The following is a 21237-nucleotide window of genomic DNA, read 5'->3' as shown; positions in this document are numbered from 1 at the left end:
TATTTTCTCAAAATTACAGGGGATATACCATTCGTTTCTGGGTCAATGGTTCGACCATCTAATTTGAATAAATCACTCATTATAATTAAAAAAAACAAATAATTAAAATAAAGACAGCCCAAACCATTGTGCGAATCGAACGATCAACAATTTGGCAGCATTCAGTGACAAAATCAATGGTTTTTGGCGAAGGACCAGTCAAGGGATAAAATAGAATCAATTGCCTGAGACGGTTTTCGGGCTAAACGATCCGACCGTCTGGGTTACGACGGTTGGAAAATTGAAATCGAATAAAAAAACCGAAATTTAAAATAAAAAGCCAAATTTCGAACCGATCGATTTAACCGGATTTATCGGTTCGGTTTCTGAGCACCGTATCTCACGTCACAGGTCAACCGGTCAGTGGTTCTATGTTGTCATCGACGAAGATTGATTCCGGACTCTATAGAAAGGAAAAGTGTGTGTGAAAGCATCTCTAAATGGGATTTTCTAGACTAGCCCACGCCCATCTTCAAAACTATCACTTTCCACAAAACCCTTTTCTCTCCATCCTTGGCCATGGCTTTGGTGTTTCAACATTTCTTAAGCTGCTGCCAAGCAAGAAGTGTCTAGCTTCCTCAACCATTACGACCAGGCCTGTGGTGAGAGCACTTGCAACTCAAGCAGCAATCATGGTGAAGGCGATCAGAGTTTATGAACATGGCGGACCAGAGGCAAGCACTCTCTCTTTCTCCGTCTCTGTGCTCTCCACTTCTTAGAGATGGAATTTTTTAGCATCTATCATTTGTTGAACTTAGACTGTTTCAATTGAACCCAACCCCATATTTTTCAACAGAGGTTCTTTAGTTGTTAGATTGGATTTTCTTTTTCTTTGTTCTTATTTGGAAGTTGAAATTCTAGCGTGCTTATCTGAACTATCAGAAACTGAAGCTTTTCTGGTTACTAGTCCTTGGGCTTCAAAAACCCACTTTGTATTGTTGAGTTTGGAATGCCACATGCCACATCAATAAGTAATTCCTCCTGAACCTGTTAAAATCTGCTTCAGTTGCGTTCTTATGAGTAGCTTGGTTACCTGAATTAATCTTTTTAGATTTTGAGAATGATCTCGATTTGGATACTCCTACCAATGATAGGTCCTGAAGTGGGAGGATGTGGAAATAGGAGAACCAAAAGAGGGTGAGATCCGTGTGCGAAACAAGGCGATCGGACTCAACTTCATTGATGTTTATTTCCGCAAAGGAGTTTATAAACCTTCTACAATGCCCTTTACTCCAGGTATTTCTTTCGGTTCTTCTACATTGTTTAGGAGTAGCACCGCTTTTTCTGAACAATTTCTAAAGTTTTCTATATAATAAAACATTGAATGATACTAATCATGCTACTAGCTTTCCGAAATGCAAATACGGAAACTTCCTTTCAATTGCAAGGAAACCCTGTTGCAAGGTGGATCTTGACTGCATTGCACGGGGGGGGTGCTCTTTTGTTCCTTTTTCTAACCCCAGTGCGGATCCCTTTATTCCGGATAGAAAATGTCCTAGGATGGAGGAACCTTTTCCAGATAGTAGTTGATGGTGCACAATCTGGCCGGTCTTAGCTGTCAACGATCTTGCCTTTGAACTGAGTAACAGGGACCTGAAACGGAAGGAGAAGAGAAGCTTCGGGGAGAACCCGACGTAAGGGCTCCGAAGCTCAAGTTAGAATCCTTCAAAGGCAAGATAAACCAGATAGCACAAAGTTAGCATACCTCGTTCCTGGGGGGTAGGAGCCTTTTATAACCACCTCACGCACTCACTTTCAGGCTTCCGTCAGATCGGGCATGATTACTTCTGAACCCCTGCCAGTTCGGATGTCATTTCCTCTGGCCGGACAGAACCGCCACTGCTCCTTTTGTCGGAGCCGTCTCTGCGGCTAGTGACGACGGTTGCAGGTGGCGGTAGCAGGAAGCCGTTTGAAGTGCGGCTGTCAGGCGTCAGATCCCAAATCAGTCAGGTGCGCCGCCCTTGGATACGGACGTCGGGTACGTTTGGTCAGCCTGGTGTTTCGGAAGCGAAGTGTTGGAGTGGCGAGCGAGGTGTCTTGAGTTCGGTTTGGAGTGTTCCGAGCTGCCATGGGCCAGCTCGGGTCAGCTTTGTGAGGCTTGGGGCCCAGTATAGTTCGTGCTCCTTGCAGGGAGCTCGGGTTCTCAGTAGGGAGCTTGCTCTTAATAGGGAGCTCGGACTCCCAGTAGGGAGCTTGCTCTTAATAGGGAGCTCGGACTCAGTAGGGAGCTCGGGCTCCCGGTAGGGAGCTCGGGTTTTTATTTAGGGAGCTCGGACCCTTAACAGGGAGCTCGCTCTTAACAGGGAGCTCGGGCTCCTAGTAGGGAGCTCGGACTCTTGGTAGGGAGCTCGGACTCAGTAGAGTGGTCTGGAGTTCGGGCTCGCTAGTGAGCTTGGACTTGCTTCCGATGTTCGCTTCGGGCGCTCTACTGTCCCGAGTTGCTTGCCTTTGCCACGTGTCGGGCGATTGCGAAGTCGGGCCAAATTTCCCTTCATCAATTGCCCCCCACTCCCTGCGACAAGGGTCGGTCTTGGCGCGGGGAGTTCGTAAGGTAGCAGGAGGGTTTTGGTCCGTGCTGAGGGCGCTCGATTTAATTTGACTTTCAAAAAAGGGCGCGCGTTTGGGAGACGTGACGGCAGTCGTTCGAGAGTTGGGCTGCAGACGCTTTTATTGCGAGGAGACGTGCGCCGACACCCCGTCAGTTTCGAGAAGGTGCGTGCTGACACCCGTCCTCTGACAGGACGTGCGTGACGCTCCGTTAGTTTCGGAAAGACGTGCGTTGATTGGTCTCGGAAGACGTGCGGTTTAGCGCGGCTGTGGGCCGTTGGATTGGCTTTGATCTGGGCCATCGCTTTCCGGCCACTGTGGATATAAATAGTGCGCGGGGGGGGGGGGGCGTCCTTGCTACTGTTGTACATCTTGAGCTCGCGCCTAAGTTTCAGTTCGCGTCCAGGCTTTTCAGCTCGCGTCCCAGGTTCCTTGCTTGTTCGAGCTTTCGTGGTCTGCTTCAGTCTTCTTCCCGGGTGAGTGCTTTTGGAATCCCGTTCCGTTTCCCGATGTCTACTTCGGAGGGTTCAGACTGTTCAAGCGGGTCTGAAGTAGGTTCTACGAACCAGTTTGCGTCCCCCGGTAGTTCAAGTGAGCCCGATGTAGGTCCTGAGGAAGGGGTCGAGCCTACAGCCCGAGGTGCTTCGGGTAGGTCGGCGTCCACCTCCCGTTGTGGCCGGGTTGTAGATCAGTTCGGCCCTTCGACTATGATGCCTGAGGGACTTCAATCCCTCATAGACTACTACGACTTGCCCGGGGAGCACGGTTACTTCATACCTACGGGTAGCTTCCCTTGGGAACACGGTCCTAATGAGATCGTGATTTTCCGGGAACAGCTTGCTGCGGGGCTGCGACTGCCCTTTCATCCTCTTCTCGTCGAGGTTCTAAACCACTTCGGTGTGACGGTCGGCCAGCTTCACCCGAACTCCATTAGAAATTTAGTGGGGACGATCTCCTTATTTTGTGACGAGAACTTTCCTTTGGATCTGGAGGTTTTCTCCTCTATTTTAATGCTGAAAAAACAAGCGGGTCCCCTTCCTGGGCGTAGGCGGGCATACTACCTGTCTCCTCGCCCGGGCTTCAAGCTCTTACACGGACTCCCTAATAAGGTCCCGGCGTGGAAGCGAGACTATTTCGGGGTGCGAAGTGCGCTTGGGTGGCCGTTTCAGACCGGCTGGGGGATGGCCGCCCCCGACTCCGGCGTCACACTTGATAAGGAGACGGCGAAGGGCCTCCGGCAATGGGCGCGGCTTGGGCTGGATTGTCAACGGTATCTGACGGAGGCCAAGCTTATTGCTGCGGGCCTGAGTTCGGGTAGGTTCTTTCCCTAGTGATCTTGTCTTGCTCTTCTTTTACGTGTCTTACTGATGCCGAACTCCTTTTCGCAGGTACGATGGACTCTCGAGGGACCCGAGGTGGGCACTTGTTCCAGGGCATGAAGAGGAGAAAACGGGTGGCTAAGCGAGCTCGCGCCGAGCCATCCCAGGGTGCGGAGCCCGAGGTGCCGGACTATCCGGCAGAGGAGCCCGAGATGGTACCTCCTATGCAGGAGCCGGCGGGGGCTCCTTATGCCGAAACCACACACACGGGGGCTCCCGCTTACTCCGAGTCTGCCCATACGCGAGCTGGGCCGTCGGGCTCGGAGGCCCCGGGGGACTTCAGGAGCGTGCTGTCGCCTGTTCATGCTCTTCAACGGAGTAAGGAGGCGATGTTTCCCGAGGAAGTTGCGGCGTGGACCGAGCTCCCTCTGCACCAAGTGGCCTATCGTGCTGTTACTCATGCCATGGTGGTAAGTGCTCCCTTCGTTAGAGTTCGGCTTTTATTCTTCTATTCGTTCCTTTGATCCCATTTTCCTTTGATAGGTGAACTCTTCCATTCACGCCTTGGCGAACCAGGTGGAGAGATGCTCGAGGCAGGCGCGAGCTGCCGAGGAGAATGCTCATGCCGCTGAGGCTGCTGCTCGCCTCGCGTGGTCTAGGCAGGCGAGGTCTCAGAGGGATGCCGAGGCCATGGGAGTGGTGGTGAAGTGTATGGCGGAAATAAAGCTGGACCTGGAGCACCAGGTCGAGTATCTTTAGGAGGATATCAGGGAGAGGACTCAGATCTTCTCTCAAGGCATCGAAGACGCGAAGAAGAAAGCTTTCAGTGATTATATCGCTTCGCCGGATTTCGATGATCTGATGGTGGACTCCTACAGGAGGGGTTTCAAGCTAAGCCGGTGGATGATCCGAAATACGTACCCCGACCTCGATACCAGCGCCATATCCACTTCACGTATAACTCAAGAGATGGCTAATGCTGCGGATGCCGAGCCAGACTCCGAGGGGGAGGCAGGTCCTTCGGGTGTTGTCGAAGTGGCTTCTGATAATGATGAAGTAGCCCCTGGCTTGTAATGGCTCTTTTTTTTTTTTTTGAATGTACACATCTATCTGAAATGAAATGGCTTTTTGTTCAAGTGCTGGTTGTCTTCGAGCTGCGTTTTTTGCCGAACTGACCATTTCGGTCCTTCAGTTCGTTTTCTGACACCTTTACCTCGGGGTGCTTGCCTTGGTGGTTTATAGGTAGTATCTTCTTAAGTTGACGACGTTCCATGCTCGGGGTACTTGTTTTCCTTCTAGGGTTCCGAGCTCGTATGCTCCCCCACCGAGTGCTTTCATTACTCTGTAGGGTCCTTCCCAGTTTGGTCCAAGTTTCCCTACGCCGGGTTCGGGCACCATGATCTTACGGAGAACCAGGTCGCCGATGCGGAAGTTCCTCTTCTTTACTCGCGCGTTATAATACCGAGCTACCTTTTGTTGGTAGGCCGCAGTTCGGATGTGCGCGAGGTCTCTCACTTCGTCCAGTAGGTCGAGGTTGGTGCGTAACTCGCTCTCGTTTGTCTGTTCGTCGTACGCTTCTAGTCGCAATGTAGGCACTTCGATTTCCGCCGGGATCACCGCCTCGGTGCCGTAGGTGAGGTTAAAGGAAGTCTCTCCTGTGGTAGTTTTTTCCGTGGTTCGGTGAGCCCATAGAACACTTGGTAGTTCGTCTGCCCACAAACCTTTGGCTCGGTCTAATCGTGCTTTCAGTCCGCGGAGGATGGCTCTGTTCATTACTTCTGTTTGGTCATTTGCCTGCGGGTGTGCGACCGACGTGAAGTTCTGACGAATTCCCATATTTTGGCACCATTCTTGGAACTTGATATCCTCGAACTGTTTGCCGTTGTCGGAGATCAGTACCCGAGGTAGCCCGAAGCGACATACAATGTTCTTCCAAAAGAAGTTCTGTATGTTTCGGGCTGTAACTACTGCCAGGGGTTCAACTTCTATCAACTTTGTGAAGTAATCTACTGCTACCACTAGGAATTTTCTCCCGCCTGTCGCCGGTGGGAATGGCTCTAGGAGGTTGATGCCCCATTGGGCGAAGGGCCATGGGCTGGTGAGGTATTTGAGGTCGGCAGTGGGCTGATGGTGGATGCTGGCATGCTTCTGACACTTGTCGCATTTTCTGACGAGCTCGATTGCCTCTGTCTTCATTGTCGGCCAGTAGTATCCTTGTCGAAGTGCCTTTTGGGCGAGGGCTCTGCCCCCCAGGTGTCCGCCGCACAAGCCTTCATGGATGTCGCGGAGTACCAGCTCGGCTTCGGCTGGGCGCAAGCATCGCAGATAGGGGAGCGTGTAGGATCGTCGGTACAACCGTTCGTCTATCATGACGTATTTGGCTGCCCGGCGCTGCACCCTCTTGGCTGCGTTGCGGTCCGCGGGGAGGGTTCCGTCCAACAGGAAGCTCGCGAGTGGGTCGATCCAGCTCGGCTCTGCTTCGGTGACGGGAGCGACCTCTTCTGCCCCACCGAGAATGCTGGGTTGCGGTAAGTCTTCTACATACACGGTTCTCCTGGCGTTGTGGCTCGTGCTAGCCAGTCGGGACAGGGCGTCGGCCTCAGCGTTCTCTGACCTCGGGATTTGCCTGATGAAGTGCAACTTGAAGTTGAGCAGAGCCTCCTTTACTTTTGCCAAATATGCAATCATTGTGAGCTCGCGCGCTTCGTATTCGCCTGTAACTTGGTTGACCACGAGCTGGGAATCACTGTAGATAACCATGTGCTTTGCTCCGACCTTGTGCGCTAGGTTTAGCCCGGCTATCAGTGCCTCGTACTCCGCCTCGTTGTTGGATGCCGCGAACTCAAAGCGTAGTGCGTATTCCAGTTTTGTTCCGCTCGGGCCGCGTAGCACTATTCCAGCCCCGCTGCCTTGTTGGTTGGAGGAGCCATCTACGTGAAGGATCCAGGGCTCCTCGTCCCAGTTCGCGCTTGGTCTAACCAGGAGGGATGCCACACTGGCTGCTACTTCATTGGGTTCGGACTCGTTTGGCTTGGGAGCTCCGAGTTCGCCCGAATTGGGGATCTCGGTCTCGACCGGCTCAGGGGCTTCGAGGCTAAACGTGCATTCTGCGATAAAATCTGCCAAGGCTTGGGCCTTAATTGCAGTTCTTGGCTTGTACTGGAGATCGTACTCGCTGAGTTCGATGGCCCACTTCGTCAGCCGGCCGGAAACCTTGGGTTTGAGTAAAACTTGTCTTAGAGGTTTGTCGGTCAGGACGATGACGGTGTGAGCCTGGAAGTACGGGCGGAGTTTCCGTGCTGCTACCACCAGTGCATACGCTAGCTTTTCTATCTGTGGGTACCTTGTCTCTCTACTCCCTGCAAGATTTTACTAACATAATATATGGGTCGTTGGACCAGGTCTGCTTCCTTTACTAGTACCGAACTGACCACCTCGTCGCTAGCCGAGAGGTATAGTTCTAAGACTTCGCCTTCCTCGGGCCGAGCTAAGGTTGGCACACTGGCGAGGTAGCCTTTTAGCTCGTCAAACGCGAGCTGACAGTCTTGGGTCCATTCAAACCCTTTGCCTTTGATTGCTTTGAAGAAGGGTAGGCAGCGATTTGCCGACTTGGACATGAAGCGGCTTAGAGCGGCTATGCGGCCGTTTAACCTCTGAACTTCTTTTATTTTCCAAGGTGGTCTCATATCTAGGATGGCTTTTATTTTGTCCGGGTTGGCCTCGATGCCGCGTCGATTGACAACGTAGCCCAGGAATTTGCCCGAGGTGACGCCAAAGACACATTTGTTGGGGTTCAATTTCATGTTATACTGACGCAGGATTTGGAAGACAGAATCTAAGTCTTGTATTAATTCTTGTGAAAACTGTGTTTTGACGACCATGTCGTCTACATAGCACTCTATCTTTGTGCCGATCAGGGGCCGAAACAGCCTATTTACAAGTCTTTGGAAGGTCGCCCCGGCGTTTTTTAACCCGAAGGGCATGACCTTGTAACAGTATAGACCGAACTCGGTTATGAAGCTGGTTTTTTCCTCGTCGGATTGGTTCATCCGGATTTGGTTGTAGCCTGAGTAGGCATCCAGGAAGCTTAGCAATTCATGTCCCGAGGTCGCGTCCACTAGGCGGTCGATCCTAGGAAGGGGGAAGCAGTCTTTCGGGCAAGCTCGGTTCAGGTCGGTGTAGTCGACGCACATGCGCCACTTGCCGTTCGCCTTTTTCACCAGCACAGGGTTGGCCACCCAGCTCGGGTAATGGACTTCCCTTATGAAGTCTGCCGCGAGGAGCTTCTCGACTTCCTCGTCGACCGCTTTCCAGCGCTCTGGGGCTAAGTTCCGTTTCTTCTGTCTAACGGGTCTGACTAAAGGGTCAGTGTTAAGTTTGTGAGTTATAAGACCAGGGTCAATACTGGGCATATCGGCCGCGGACCATGCAAAAATATCTAAATTTTGGAGTAAAAAACTTACCAGTTCGGTCCGTAGGGGTTCTTTGACAGAAGCACCAATCTGGAGTGCGCGGGCTGGGTCCGTAGGTGAGGTCGGGATCGCGACTGTTTCTTCTGTGGGTGAGGCTCGTTCTTCGCCTTGCTCCGTGGGTCGCTCCAGATCGAGGTCGCCGGCCACCTTGGTCTTTCCCTTTAGGGCGGCAACGTAGCACTTGCGGGACTCGAGTTGGTCGCCCCGCACTACCCCCACACCGAAGTCCGTAGGGAATTTCATGGCCAAATAGTAGGTGGAGACCACTGCCCGCAGGATATGCGTGATTGGCCGCCCTATTATGGCATTGTATGGGGAGGGGGTCGCGACCACCAGGAAGTCGTGGTTGAGTCTGACCGCACAAGGCCACGTGCCGACTTCCACGGGCACCGTTATTTTTCCAAGGGGCCTGACTTCTTCCCCGCTGAAGCCCACCAGGGGAGTGCTTGCGGGCTTTAGTTCGCTCCTTGGCAGCTGTAGTCGATCAAACGCCGATTTGAAGAGGATGTCCGCCGAGCTGCCCGAATCTACGAGTACGCGCCTAACCTCGAAGTCGCTGATCCTTAGTTTAATGACAAGCGCGTCATCGTGAGGGTAGCGAACTCCTCGCGCGTCGTCTTCTGTGAAGAGGATTGGCTCTTCGGTCTTTGGCCTTTTCGGAGGGTTCCGCTCCTCGAGGACCGCTTCGCGAACTGAAGTCCGGGCTGCCGCCGATGTGCACCCCGCTACCACTGAACCTCCCACAATTACATGGATGGTTCCCCGAATTGGCCTCTCTGTCGGAGGCTGTCACTGCATCGGTTCGGTAGGCCTGCTGCTAGTCTCGGGGGCGTCCTTTTCGTGCTCGCCTGGCCGATCCGCTTTATTGCTATTATTGTTGTGCTGTACAAAGTTCCTTAAGTATCCGCGACGGATGAGCCCCTCTATTTCGTCTCGGAGGTTATTGCACTGCTCGGTACTGTGACCATGGTCCCTATGGAAACTACAATACAAATTCTTGTTTCTTTCGTTTGGATTTCCCTTTAGGCGAGGTGGCCATTTCACGTACGGGGCGTCCTTTATCGTCATTAAGATCTCGGTACGCCTCGTGTTCAGTGGCGTGTAATCCGTCCGAACTGGCAGGGGAGCTCGGAACGACTGGTTCGGTTTTGGGTCTCGGGCCGGGTTTTTTCGGTCGGCTGAGTTAGAGGGCTCGCCATCCCTCTTTCTTTTCTCGTTCCCGCCCTCGGTTCGCTGGTTGATTTCCTCCTCCGTCCTCATGAACTTGTCCGCGAGCTTGAGGAACTCGGCCACGGTCGCAGGCTGGTTGGCTACCATGTGCCATTTGAACTCCTTGTGTGTCACCCCTCTTTTTGCTGCGGCGAGCTGCACCGCGGGGTCTAACCGCGGTATCTGTAAGCATGCTTCATTGAATCGTTTGATGTAGCCCCGTATGGGTTCTCCTTCCCTTTGGACTACCCCGAAGATGCTTTCCTCTGCTCTCGGGCACCGTTTGCTGGTGACAAAGTGTGCAGTGAAGACCTGCACGAACTGAGCCCAACACTTTATCGACCCGGGGGCCAGGTTCCTGTACCAAGTGCGGGCCACCCCCTTGAGGGTGGTGGTGAAAGCCACGCACATGCATGATTCGCTGGCTTTGGCGAGGTGCATTTGGGACTGGAAAGCGTCAACGTGGTCGTTGGGGTCGAAGGACCCGTCATACTTGTCTAGAGGCGGGAGCTTGAAATCTCTGGGCAGGGGGACCACTAGGAGTTCTGACGCGAGGGGGGAAGGAACTGAGAGAATCGGGGCAACTCCTACCTCGTCCGAGCTCGTCTCGCCTTTGCCTCTGAGCTCTGACAGGACGCGTGTGGTGGTTCGTCGACCTCGATGGCGCCTTCGCTGCTGAGTGGGCCTTGTACTGGCGCTGCTGGCCTCCGTGTTGCCGAGCTCGATGGGCCCGGAGTGCTGGTAGTCCGCTGCTGCCAGTGCGCCGAATCGGTTTTCCACGAGTGGGACCTCCAGTTTGGAGCCCCGAGGTGCCGATCTCGCGGGCGAGGTTCCTGACCCGCCTGCGAGCTGCGAGGCGGGGATGACTTTTCTCTCTCTCCGGCCTGGGGACGAGGCCTGGCTGTTTGGGGGGATCTGGGGCCTGGAGGCCTTTCCTTGGTGGAAGCGTCCATCCTGCGGAGAGGCCTTGACCGGCTTCGGAGCAGGGTGGCGAGGTGGAAGTAATGGTTGGTTCGGTGGCAGTTGGGGGAACTGCTGTTGATAGTGATATTGGGAGAGGTTGTGCAACACTTGGTGCTGGTGAAGCTGGTGTTGCTGGAATTGTTGCATCTGGGCTTGCATTGCCCGCATGCACTGCATTAGGTCGTCCAATCGATTTTGGCTAGCTGCCAGGGGGATGGCGGTTGGTTCAGTGAGGGTAGTTTCGATGGGGAGAGGAAAGGGGATGTTTGTGGTAGGTAGGTTTGCAGGCGCCACTGCTTGTGGCGTATTCAGATTGGGAATTCCGTCCACCGAGAGGGGGATGGTGAACTGTCCAACACACACCACGGGAACTTGAGGCTGTTCCCCGATGGTGTTTGTCTCTGTGCCGCGTCCGGCGTTGCTGGAGGAGGCCATGAGTATTGAGTTTTTCAAAGAAGAAGAAAGGGGTGTGAAAGTTTTGGAGGGAGGCCTTTTGAAGCATTCCCACAGACGGTGCCAATTGATGGTGCACAATCTGGCCGGTCTTAGCTGTCAACGATCTTGCCTCTGAACTGAGTAACAGGGACCTGAAACGGAAGGAGAAGAGAAGCTCCGGGGAGAACCCGGCGTAAGGGCTCCGAAGCTCAAGTTAGAATCCTTCAAAGGCAAGATAAACCAGATAGCGCAAAGTTAGCATACCTCGTTCCTGGGGGGTAGGAGCCTTTTATAACCACCTCGCGCACTCACTTTCAGGCTTCCGTCAGATCGGGCATGATTACTTCTGAACCCCTGCCAGTTCGGATGTCATTTCCTCTGGCCGGACAGAACCGCCACTGCTCCTTTTGTCGGAGCCGTCTCTGCGGCTAGTGACGATGGTTGCAGGTGGCGGTAGCAGGAAGCCGTTTGAAGTGCGGCTGTCCGGCGTCAGATCCCAAATCAGTCAGGTGCGCCGCCCTTGGATACGGACGTCCTTGGTGTCGGGTACGTTTGGTCAGCCTGGTGTTTCGGAAGCGAAGTGTTGGAGTGGCGAGCGAGGTGTCTTGAGTTCGGTTTGGAGTGTTCCGAGCTGCCATGGGCCAGCTCGGGTCAGCTTTGTGAGGCTTGGGGCCCAGTATAGTTCGTGCTCCTTGCAGGGAGCTCGGGTTCTCAGTAGGGAGCTTGCTCTTAATAGGGAGCTCGGACTCCCAGTAGGGAGCTTGCTCTTAATAGGGAGCTCGGACTCAGTAGGGAGCTCGGGCTCCCGGTAGGGAGCTCGGGTTTTTATTTAGGGAGCTCGGACCCTTAACAGGGAGCTCGCTCTTAACAGGGAGCTCGGGCTCCTAGTAGGGAGCTTGGACTCTTGGTAGGGAGCTCGGACTCAGTAGAGCGGTCTGGAGTTCGGGCTCGCTAGTGAGCTTGGACTTGCTTCCGATGTTCGCTTCGGGCGCTCTACTGTCCCAAGTTGCTTGCCTTTGCCACGTGTCGGGCGATTGCGAAGTCGGGCCAAATTTCCCTTCATCAGTAGTTGACTTTGGTTTCGTTTTACACTGCATTCAATTTTAAGGCCATTAGTATCATTAATGTTCTTTTTACATAGGATTCACAATTTAACACCCATCACTAACTTTGACAGTTTGACATAGTGATATGGGTGTCAACATGAGATTCAATTGGAGTGAAATGCCGTAGATGGTTATAAGCTGGCCTTTCAGGGTTGAACTCATGGCTAATTTTTGTTAGTATCACTTTATGAATATGATCGGGCTCCATCTTAATTGTAGGGGGAAATACAGAAAAGCATCATATTGTGGGAAAACTAAACTTGCGAACACGTCTGAAAATAAGATAAGGAAATGCCATTACCCAATGTTAATCCTAGCTATATGGGGTCTTGGGAGGGGCACATAGAGGGCCACATTAAACTGTTATGCAACTTCAATGTGCCATCATGGACAGCATATTCCACATTGTCTCTCTTCAGAACTGGGTTGTTGTATATGTTTTTAGTTCTACAAAATTATTATGAGCAAAATGCCTTTATGCAAGAAGTTTCCACTATGTTTCAATACTTTGCAAAGGCAGTTAAGGTGATGTGCGACAGTGGGCCCCATCATGATTGGTTGCCCGGGCTTTAAGTTTGGGTTGATTGTCTGTAAGTTGTCTCCAAGGATGATGGGTAGTTGAAAATTGATGGACTTAGTGTGGAGGGCTAAAAGTTATACATACCTTTGGCACTCAACAAACTAGGGGGCATTTTCATCCTAACACTTAGGTCACAAACCCTACCTACCTATGGGGGGGGGGATGAGATTCTCTGCGACAATTATCTTGAAGAAAAAGATTCTCACTTAGAGAACTCTTAATGTTTTGTACAATCTGGAAGTAAAAATGATCAAGTCAAAGGCAAGCATCTTGTTCAGGTAGATATCTAGAACAGTCAATAACAGTGCATGTGCTTCATCTAGGGACTTGTATGTGTGGCACTAGGCCTGGAGGAATAGTCAAGAAGCCTACTCTAGAGTCTCTTTCAAGATTAGGGGATCCTCTATCATTTTACTTTTATCAATAATATCTTTTGATTGCTGTTACCGATGGGGAGGGGAGAACAGTGAACATGTTTATCAAGTATGTGGTATGCCAGTTGTTTTATGTAAGAAAGCTTTCACCCATTACGAATCTGTACATTAGATTGTATAATCTTCTAAATGTTTGTTTAATTGTTGGTAGTGCAATAATACGAAAAGAATAGAGCACTCGTGATTCCAATATTTATACTTTGTTTTTGTGTTTCTTATTCTCATTGAATAAAATATATCAAGGTAAAGAAGGATATGTATCCAATCTAATTCCCTTTAGCACCCAAAGGATTGGAAGATTTTGTGAAGATGTACAAGGGAGCAATACTTTTGAGTGTATGGAATTAAGTAAACATAGAATCTTCAGCATCAAGAACAATTATGCCAGCACTATCATTGATGATTGATCTAATTGCTGTTAGAGTTGCAGATTGGATTTCTACTAGGGAAGAGTTCATGGGCATATGGAGCCATCCTTGCAGGATGGCAGGTGGTGGTTGCACATACACAACACAACAAAGGAGGGTACATCAACTCATCAAGAATGGGATGTTCCAAACAGTGGTAGAGTGAATTCTAATTTTTATGGTTGTGCACTTTGAGATCCTAGTTCCTCTAGAATAGGTGGAGTGTTTATAGATTATGATGATGGCCTTATCCTTACGAGTTTCTCAGAGCTGTATAGGAAGGAAATTCCTAAAATTTAGTTGTTAGCCCTTCTACTAGGTCTGAAGTTGGCCTTTCAATCAGGATGAAGTGGTTTATTGGTGGAAGAGGAATGCCAGGTGGTGATAGATTTAGTGGCTTCTTCAGATGAAGGGCTATGAACTTTGAGACTCCACCTTGGGGAGCCTTGGTCAACTGTTTAGCTAGAAGAGAGTTGGGAATGGATAAACCTTGTAAGGGGGTCCCAAACCTAGTGATGGATTTGTACTCATGTTTTCTGATCCATTTTTCATGTAAGCCCTATGCTTCTCTCTCTCTCTCTCATTTGCCTCTCTGCTCCCTGCTTCTGGATTTCTCTCTATATCAACATTTTGTATTACCTTTTCTTTCTCATCAATAAGTGCATTACTAACCTTTACGAATAAAAAATGTTAAAGCAGGCTATAGTTTTATACGTGAACTCAGCAATGGTTATGGTGTTATTTTTGTATTGGTAACTGTTGGAGTTAGTTAGCCAGATGGAACAATTAGTTAGAGATTAACTTAAGTACGAACCTTCTAGAGTTCAACATATGCAACTATATATATTACACGTTTCATGAATAAAATTACATCTGCTTCTTCCCACTCCACTCTGTCATGGTATCAGAGCCACAAACTCTGTAAATATGAGTTTCTTTCAAGATTCCTTGAAGCTCGTTAATGGCGGCAATCTTAGGGCAAGAAAATGATCTGAAGTTGCCGTATTTTCTCCATCCTTCTAACAACCTAGGTGCCATCCTTGTTTCAGCACCGTTAACCGACAAAAACTACTCAACCTGGAGGCGAGCTATGCGAAACGCTCTTCAGGCAAAAAATAAATTCACCTTTGTTGACGGATCACTTCCTCGTCCAGATCCGGCTTTCGACGACCTGCAATCATGGGTAAAATGAAACTCAATGGTGATCTCATGGTTGTTCAACACTTTGTCTTGAGATCTCCATGAGAGTGTGGCTTACACTGATACTACATATGAAATCTGGAAGGACCAAAGGATCTTGAGGATCGTTTCTCTCAAGGAAACATCCTAAGAATACACCAGCTGAAGAGTGACATCGCCATTCTGAATTAAGGTTCACTAACTGTTTCGGCCTACAAAATTGAAAGGGCTTTTGGATGAGCTCTCTGTTCTGTCTTCCTTCCCTGTTTGCAGCTCTGGTGCGGCCAAAGAATTCATGTCTGAACGAGAACGTGAGAAGCTACATCAGTTCCTCATGGGACTGAATGACAACTTCAACACTATCAACTCCAACCACATTGAGGATCTACTCACCTACCTTCACACTTGTTCTCGTTTTAGAGATCTTGGCCCCCTCACATATTTTCTAGGGATTGAAGTGAACTGCTCAGCATCTGGCATCTTCCTGAGCTAGCATAAATATGTGCTTGACCTTTTGCAATATACCGACATGATCCTTTCTAGGCCTAGCCCAATTCCTGTGGAACTAAACCAGTTCCATAATAAAGACAATCCACTGCTATTAGATCCATCCCAGTACGGACGGTTAGTGGGTCATTTGGTCTTTCTCACAGTTACAAGACCAAAACTTAGTTTTTCAGTACATCCCTCAGTCAATTTTTCCATGAGCCACATGAAGAACACATGAATGCTGCCATACGCATACTACGTGGTTCACCAGATCAAGGAATTTTCTTGTCTTCATCAAGTAAACTCGATCTCAAGGCATACTGTGACTCTGATTGGGCTATTTTCCCCCTCACTCGTCGCTCAATTACTGGTTACATCACAATTCTCAGTGACTCGTTCCTCTCTTGGAAGACAAAGAAACAAGCTACCGTCTCTTGCTTCTCTGCAGAAGCTAAGTGTCGTGCTATGGCAGTTGCTACATCTGAAGTCTGAACTACTTTGGCTCAAGCAAATTCTTCTTGATCCTTGGTGTGTCCATCTCTCAACCCATGCACCTATTTTGCGACAGCCAAGCTGCTCTACACATTGCCAATAATCCAGTATATCATGAGCGCACCAAGCATATTGAGATAGATTGCCATTTCATCAGGCAACATCAAAACAATTCAGACACATCATACTGCCAGTGAGAACCAACCTGCGGATCTTCTAACCAAAGCTTTGGGTTCAGACCAATTCATGTGACTCATACACAAGTTGGGCATTCAGTCTCTTCCTGCTCCAACTTGAGGGGGGTGTTGGAGTTTAGTTAGCCAGCTGGCACAATTAGTTAGAAATTAACTTAAGTGCGAACCTTCTAGAGTTCAACATATGTAACTATATATATTACACGTTTCATGAATGAAATTCTATCTGCTTCTTCCCGCTCCACTTTGTCAGTAACTAACATCAATATGTTTATATTTATAAATTGTTGCAGTGATGCGTACAAGAAAAGATTGACAGATCATATGATTATATTTGTCTCCTAGTACATGCAATTTAATCTCTAGCAGAAGCTGCATGGAAAGATCTTACAGTTAATCTATTACTTGGGTTTTTTCTTCCAATTCACGTATTCCCTATGATTCTGTGAAATTGAAGCATCTCCAAGGTTTTGAAAAAGAAATAAGCATTTGGTTGGCTCCCTCTTCAAGAGAGGTCAACAACAATAGGTGGTGCTTCTCACAAACAAAGTAGTAAAACCAATTCCTCTACTTTATGTATCTACAATTCTACAAGTAATGGTAACTTATCTATTTAATTATTCATTCCATCTGTCTTAATTTATCAATTTCCTTCTAGTTCTATACCCCTCCTACCTTCTGTTATAGTCATCCCCAATTGAAAACATAAACCATTATAACCTGATTTCCAACTTTCAGTTATGTAGACATAGATAGCCTGGGATTTTGAAGCATCGCTTAACACAGTATATGAGTACTTGAGTGTGATATTTAGAATATTCAATGTAAAAAAAGGTTCAAAATTTCTACCAGTTGGTTAAATTTTGTGAGGCTATAACATGTATTGGAGATGCCTATCAACATTCATGTTTTACATACAGATGCAGTTTTTTTTTTCTTCTTTTTATTTTCCAGTGGTGAGGAGTTCATCAACATACCCTTGAAGGTCCTGGTTTGAATGAGGTCAGACTTAACCTTTTCAAATATCACTGTTGCAGGCATGGAGGCAGTTGGAGTAGTAACTGCTGTGGGTCCTGGATTGACAGGTACAAAAGTTGGGGATCTTGTTGCCTATGCAGGTAATCCAATGGGATCTTACACTGAAGAACAGATCCTTCCTGCTGATGTTGCTGTGCCAGTCCTGCCTTCTATAGAGCCTACTGTTGCAGCATCTATCATGCTTAAAGGGATGACTGCTTGGTTCCTACTCCACCGTTGCTTCAAGGTTGCCTTCCATTGTATCTTCTAGACCTAATTCACTGTAGTGCACTAATGATATGCTTCAGGCAAATGTGACTTAATTTTGACTGGATAAGCAGTGTAACATGTGGGTTCTCTTCATGTACCCATGTTCTGTGTCCTGTGTTTTAAAAGGCATGTGGGGCTTACCTCTTAAGTCTTAAGGATCACCTTGAGGCAAGGCTTAAATAAAACACCCTGATGCTCAACCTTGAGGTTTATGCATCAAAATACAAGGCACATGTGTCACACACCTTGACATGCCTTATGTCAATGTTGAGATTCAGCAGTTTTTTGTTTCTTTTTATTTGGCACCATTAGTTAGTGTTATTGGGCGCAAGGCCCATTAGTTTATGTTTATTTTTTAACTGTTTTTATGTTATTAGCAGCATCTGCCCTATTAAGGGCATATTAGTCATAGTAATCTCTTTTATTTCATGAGTATATAAGGTAATGAGTGGGGCGGCCAGATCATTACAGTTCTGAACTTTCTACTGTCAACAAGCAGGGTTTTCATGAGAGATTTTAAGACCAATTCCAAGTTTTTGTGTGTTTCTGTAGTTTGTTAAAACATTAAGAGCTTTCTACTAGTGCTGAAGGGTTTTGGTCCTTTGGAATTTTTTTTCAACTCTTGGTACTTTATGGTTATACCTTTTTCTTTGCAAGGACAAAATGCATTGTGGCACATGCACACACACACACACACACATACACCATAAGATCCTGTCTTGGTCTCCTCATTTCATGCTCCCACCTTTTAAAACATTGGTTGTGACATCCAATCTTTAAATGCTATAGACTCATCATTCTTCCACATCATTTTTGAAGATATCACCACTTTACTGGTAATGCAGGTCGAACATGGACACAAAATTCTTGTTCATGCAGCAGCTGGAGGAGTTGGATCCTTATTGTGCCAGTGGGCAAATGCTCTTGGAGCCACTGTTATTGGCACTGTGTCAACTGAGGAGAAGGCAGCCCAAGCCAAGGAACATGGATGCCACCATGTCATAATCTACACGCAAGATGATTTTGTTTCTATAGTCAACAAAATAACATCGGGCAAAGGAGTTGATGCTGTCTATGATTCTGTTGGCAAAGATACATTCCAGGTACCATATATCATCTTTTCATTATTAATGGAAAGTAAGAATGAGATTCTTATATTTCATCTTTGCCTTTTTTAAAAGTTTATCAATTAAAAGTGGGGTAAAAAGTCAAAACCAAAAAATAGTTATAAATGAGCTGGATATGTCTGTTTCCTTTGGTCCGTGGTCACTCTGCCAACCCATAAAAAGAGCATGAAAAGCTTGTCCGTGTGGGTATTTGAGGTTGGCTAAACTATCTAGCAGATGCATTAGAAAGGTAAGGGGTTTGAAGGGCTATTCTGTTGTCAGGAGGGCATATAACTCTAGATGGCTTGATATGACAGCATTATACTGAATCTGGATCTGCTGACCACAACACATTGCTGGCTACGTTCACTCAGCTGCTGCACATATGGAACATCAGTTGTTTTATGGTCACGGATATTCTCAACGTGCATCTGGATGAGTGTGGCCTGCAATGTGTTGTGGTCAGCAGATCCAAACTGCATTATAGAGGTGTAAAACAGGCCGTCCTGGGCCGGCACGGCATGGCTCGCATGCGGCCCGTGCAAAGTGTGGGCTGGGCCGTGTCGGCCCGCGGGCCGTCCAGGGTTTTAAAAGCGTAAGGCGCAAAAAAAGCACAAGGGACAATTTGCGCCTGAGGTGCAAGGCGCAAGGTGAGGTGCACCTTTTTAAGCAAGGTGCAAAATTGCAAAAAAAAAAGCTAAAAAATAAAAAAAAGTCAGAAAATTCAAAAAAATGCCAAAAAATTAAAAAAAATGCAAAAAATATTAAACATAATGTTAATAAAAAATATAAACTTAAAATTTAAAATAAATGTTTTAAAAAACCTATTATCTAAAATTAAAATACATAAACATAACATGTAAAGTGTATTCAAATGAAAATTTAAAAATAAAAGCAAACATATAAAGCATTTTCAAGCATTTAAAACCCACAATCTCTTTTTCTCCTTAATTGCATTGCTTCAAGTAGCTAATGTGATATAAAACATATTGCATTCTTGATTCTATGAGTTGCCTTTGTACTACACCCTAGCCATTAGACTAAAATAAAGCAAAAAAACACAAAAGTTTAAAAAGGTGCACGCCTGGGCTGAGGCACAAGGCACATTAGGCGCACGCCTAGGCGCACCAGGCGTGCGTCTTTTGAGAGGGGTGCCCCTATGCGCCTAGGCGTGCCTCAGCGGGGCCATCCCGAGCAGTACCTCCCTGCCTTGGGATATTCTGGGGGGTCGGCCCAGCATGGCCCACGGCCCGAACCCGTGCAGGCCCGTGCTGGGCCAGGCGAGGCCACGGGTTGGGCTGGTCCATGGGCTGAGCCTTGGGCCAGGCTGGGCCATAGACTGGGCCAAGGTTATTTATTTAAAAAAATTAGAAAAAAACTTAAAATTTTAATTTTATATGAATTTTGGTGTATACAATTGCTTATATATACAATAATTAAATAAAATAGTATATTAAAATTGAAAAAAATCGTTTATTTTATTAATATATTATATACTATATATTATTATATAGTTATAATTTATAAAATATATTTTATTATCTATAAAAATATATATAAAATATATACATGGGCCGTGCCAGCTTGTGGGCCACGGGCGGCATGACACGACAGTGCGGGCCATGCCAGCTCGGCCCATTGACCTGAAACCCCAAGCCCGGCACAGCCCATTGGCCTATACAATCGTGCCGGACTGTGGCATGGCCCGTGGACCATTGGGCCGGGCCAGCTCAAAATCATGCTGGGTCGCGGGCGGCACGGCCTGTACACCCCTACTCCATTATACCACCTCTAGGTCTTGTACAGCATTGTTGGCAGTGGTGCCATATTCTCATCTTTTTTATCCCATAATTCAATAAACTATCTTTGATCATGCTGATTTATAAGAGGCAAACAAAATTGAAAATGTCTATTTCTTTGAGATCCTAAATTATGCGCAATTACCCATTCACATATACGTTAAAAACTCTTATGCTTATTTCTATACATATTCCCAAGAAAAAAAATCCATCCTAGACTCATTTCAAATAATACGTGAATAACAGAATGGGATTGTCGTGTTTCTATGTTGTTGCCAGACGCAGCTTATTTGATCCTAGGTCTCCTACGAGAAAGCACCACAGAATTTTATGTCTTGGATTGATAATTTATTACTGTTTTAAATCTTTATTTACTGTGTTAGGCTGTAGTTATGAATTCTTACATCTAAAGCTTTCATTATACAGGGATCACTGGAGTGTTTAAAGACTCGGGGGTACATGGTGAGCTTCGGACAATCGTCTGGCACACCGGATCCAGTTCCATTGTCAGCCCTTGCTGTTAAATCCTTGTTCTTGACGAGGCCTTCGCTCATGCAGTATACTAAAACTAGGGATGAACTGTTGGAAGCTGCCGGAGCAGTGTTCACTAACATTGCATCAGGTGTCTTACAGGCCCGGGTCAACCATACATACCCCTTGTCACAGGCTGCACAGGCTCATGCAGACCTTGAGAATCGAAAAACAACTGGTTCTGTAGTGTTGATACCAGATGGTGCAGCCCAGTAAGCTCTTGTTAACTTGAATGCAATGTTTTATTGATGTTCTGTGGATGTCCTTAGTTGTTCTGTTAAAGTGTTATTTCGTTGGAGAAAATGGTAGTGTTTTGTGGGTAGAGTCGTGTGGGCAGGAAATCCGGTGTGGAAATAAATTGCTCCCAAATACTTCATGTTTCTTGCAGAAAGGTGTTCTCCAAATTTGAGATTTAGTAAAATATAATGATTTGGCATTAAGATGTTTGTGCAGCGAAGAGGTTTCATTCCCACCATCCATTGGTTACTATCAGAAACCGACCATTGCCACTTCCGTATCCAACAGGCAACAGCTCTTAATTAGCAATCCGGTTCAACGTTTAGGTTTTGACATACCAATACACAACCGGAACCGGATCAATGTGCTTTTTTGCTTGCTTATTGTAATAATTGGATCGGATCCAGCTTCA

General features: G+C 47.7%; 2 protein-coding genes across 2 annotated transcripts; both read left to right on the top strand.

The window, feature by feature from the left end:
• Positions 1-451: 451 nt before the first annotated feature.
• LOC104610448 (uncharacterized) lies at positions 452-21028 on the top strand. Its single transcript, XM_010277063.2, has 5 exons — positions 452-713; positions 1134-1275; positions 16903-17129; positions 17998-18255; positions 20484-21028. The coding sequence occupies exons 1-5, from the start codon at positions 480-482 to the stop codon at positions 20802-20804; spliced, it is 1182 nt and encodes a 393-aa protein (XP_010275365.1). The 5' UTR covers positions 452-479; the 3' UTR covers positions 20805-21028.
• LOC148804352 (uncharacterized) lies at positions 3096-4664 on the top strand. The gene is made up of 3 exons (XM_088895841.1): positions 3096-3900; positions 3975-4375; positions 4449-4664. Exons 1-3 carry the CDS (start codon positions 3096-3098, stop codon positions 4662-4664), a joined length of 1422 nt encoding a protein of 473 aa, XP_088751967.1.
• Positions 21029-21237: the final 209 nt, after the last annotated feature.

The sequence above is a fragment of the Nelumbo nucifera genome, chromosome 1 (assembly GCF_055504915.1).
Source record: "Nelumbo nucifera cultivar China Antique chromosome 1, China Antique-T2T, whole genome shotgun sequence".
Classification (NCBI taxonomy): domain Eukaryota; kingdom Viridiplantae; phylum Streptophyta; class Magnoliopsida; order Proteales; family Nelumbonaceae; genus Nelumbo; species Nelumbo nucifera.
This window is presented reverse-complemented; position numbering and strand designations above follow the sequence as displayed.